This window comes from Parasteatoda tepidariorum, unplaced genomic scaffold (genome assembly GCF_043381705.1).
Source record: "Parasteatoda tepidariorum isolate YZ-2023 unplaced genomic scaffold, CAS_Ptep_4.0 HiC_scaffold_2597, whole genome shotgun sequence".
In the NCBI taxonomy this organism is placed as follows: Eukaryota; Metazoa; Arthropoda; class Arachnida; order Araneae; family Theridiidae; genus Parasteatoda; species Parasteatoda tepidariorum.
The window spans coordinates 3,072-6,175 of NW_027261578.1; the positions used below are offsets into that span (position 1 = coordinate 3,072).

The window sequence follows — 3,104 nt, forward strand, 5'->3', positions numbered from 1 at the left end:
TTCAATAAAATATGGTGAAGAAAATAAAGTAAATATTTAAGTGTTGTGAAAAGAATCTTATTTAGTTGTACAAAGTACTTCAGCCAAAATTTGGGAGCCACGTAAGAGAATTATATATATTAGATCAGAAACACATCATTAAAAGGCAGAATGCTTTGGTGTTTTCAAAACAAAGCAAACGTTGCCACCGGCGGAAAAGAAATACAGCCAAAATTTGGGAGCCACGTAAGAGAATTATATATAATAGATGATCAAAAAATTTTGAATTGTAAGGTATACAATTTTTTACACCATTTTAAAGTATGTAACTTAAATGGCAAAATATAAAATTTGAGCAAATTCGGTTGAATAATTTCAAAGAAATCTTAATTTTCAATTTCTGACGTTTTTGAAATCCAATTTTTCAGGAACCATTCAACTGATTTTGCTTAAATTTTGTATTTCGCGATGTAAAATTATATTCTTTAAAATGATGCAAAAAACTGCTTACCTTACAATTCAAAAATTTTTAGACCATTATTAAATAAAATAATTAAAATTCATAAATATTTACTAAAAACTATTTTTTTGCATGGAGTTATCTTTGGATAAATGAATTCTATATCTGTATGCACACATTTTTAAATTCCTTAAAAAGTTCACAAGATACAGCGAAATATGCAAAAATTAAGGAGTTCAAACTTTGGAGCCATATTTTTCAGATTGTGGTTATCCTAATATGTTTGGGCGTCAAAAATTCAAGTTCGTCCAAAAAAAAAGAGGTTTATTTATTCAGAGAAAGAACATATTTGTGTCTGATTTAAAATATCGGCTGCACTTATTAATTAACATATTGGGGTCACCCCCTTGAGCCATTAAGATTGAGTTCCAGAACATGAAGATCTGATCATTTAATCAAAAGTAATTGAGGATGGTCCTTTTTTTTTGGCACACTGTACATTTTGCTATGTAGACTAAAGTGAAAAACGACATGAATAAAGCACAAATCCAGTAATGAAAAAAGGATATACTATAGTTTTGGCTCTCTGCAGCAGCAGTTGTCAGTTTTTCATGGCTAAGTAACCCTAATTGATCAACATTCTTTTGGCGGAATTCTGACTTATAAATAAAGTATATAAAAAAAATTGTGAACTTATTATTCAACAAAAGATAAGTTTCATTTAAAAAAATTTAAAATGAGAAATTAAAGTTCCTCATTGTTTTATTATTAATAATTTAAAAGTAGGTTTTAAGTTCCCCATTTAAATTCTCAATCCTAGGGCAGAATGTATTCTAGTTCTGAATTTATTTTTGGTGTAAAATTTTGGTATTAGACTAAAAACGAATATGATTAGACATTAAAAAATATTATGGTTTTCATTCGATTGTTGAAAATGGCTAATAGAGAAACAAATTTAATTCTTTTAATTTTGATTTAAAAAGTGTGATGGGGTATTTTGTTTTTAAATTTATATCCACTTCATAATGTATTCAAGGTACTCTGTTATTAGAAAAACTATATTTCCTTTTTTAGAAAAATGCTATTTTTCATTGACATATTACTTTAAGTAATTGCATAAAGGCTATTTATTGGATATAAACATAATTACAAGTAAAATTACAAAAATGATAAAAGAAATGGTTAAGAAAAACCTAACTCTCCGAACCCCCCTAAACTCTTCCATGGGTCCCTGGGAGCCCGTGGGACACCAGTTGGAAATTGCTACTTTAGAAAAGAACCTTCCTCAATGTCTAAATACCAAATGACATTTGAAAAGTATCATTTAACGTTATTTTTCAAGTGTCATTTGGTGTTTAGATAATGAGGAAGGTTTTTGTCTAGAGAACCAAAACTGTGTTTACTGCTGTACTTAATTTGTGCTTTATTCTGGTTTTTCATACTAAACAAAAATATTTTCGATTTTTAAATGGGCAATTTTTTCCAATTATCAAATTACTAATATCAATTAACTTTGTTTCAATTGATAGCAAATTTAGAAAATAATTTAAAACACTTTAATCTACATTAATTATTATTTTAGTACATCTGCAAAAAATACAAAAATTGATAGCTATAAAAGACAGCTGGATTATGCAAAAACATTTAAATTTTTTATTTTCACAGTATTAAGTATTATTTAAAGCAATTATTAAAATTAAGATTTTTAAGGATAATAGCTACAAGAAGTTACCTCTTTAACAACATTAATTGCAGTTGCTATTCCTTCCCTAATGTCAGCAGGTTGATTAACTTGTCTGTATGATTCTTGAGAACCTTGGAGTCTATAAGCAACACTTGGACCAGGAGCTACCATATCACAGCTAATAATTGCAGCACCCTGAAAAACAACATCATTCACTTCACTAAAATATAATAAGAGAAAAATCTAATATATATAATTCTCTTACGTGGCTCCCAAATTTTGGCTGCATTCCTTTTCTGCTGGTGGCAACGTTTGCTTTGCTTTGTTTATGTTACTATTTCTCTTACACGGCGAATCGACCAATGATTGCCGCTAAAAATGTCACATGCCAAATCTAGCTAAGTTGGCTCAACATATAGCGCTTTTAAAAACGAAAAAACCAGAGAGCATCAGCTGCAGCAATCTCATACTATTAAGCTAGACAGAAGTGAGTGTAGTCTTTGTCGATAGATCTCTATTTTAGTATTTTGTCGAAAGCACTTTTTTTTCACGAATTTGTATTACGAATTTATTTGACGATTTCTTGATTCATATTACCAATTATACTATAGCACATTTCTAATAGGCTTAATGAATTACATGTCATTTATTTGAATTCAAATTTATCTTAATGACTCAGTATTAACTAAAAAGACGTAATTTTTTTTAAAAAAAAAGTTTTTATATGGATTTAAATGATTGTTTTGAATTCTTAGAATTTTGTGCATTTGCAATGTACCCAAGTTAGTAGCGAGTTTGGTTTGCGAAGCAAACCATATAAGATTGTGAAGCAATTTTTGGGGGTTGGCAAGCGTTAGCGAGCAGGGGGCGCAGCCCACTAGTATATTTGAATTTAGGGGTAGAAATATCCATAAATTTTTTTTTTTAAAAATCTAGTTCGTATCCAATATTTGTGAGTCGAAACAAATATTGTCGTATCCA

The 3,104-nt window shown here is 29.0% G+C and overlaps 1 protein-coding gene across 1 annotated transcript in view; it reads right to left on the bottom strand.

The window, feature by feature from the left end:
* LOC122273160 (autophagy-related protein 2 homolog A) overlaps positions 1 to 2,318 on the bottom strand; it is a gene marked incomplete at its 5' end in the record, with an annotated part of 5,258 nt that extends 2,940 nt beyond the window's left edge. Inside the window, 1 exon segment of the mRNA XM_043057228.2 lies at positions 2,172 to 2,318. Coding sequence (XP_042913162.2) covers positions 2,172 to 2,318 — 147 coding nt within the window.
* Positions 2,319 to 3,104: the final 786 nt, after the last annotated feature.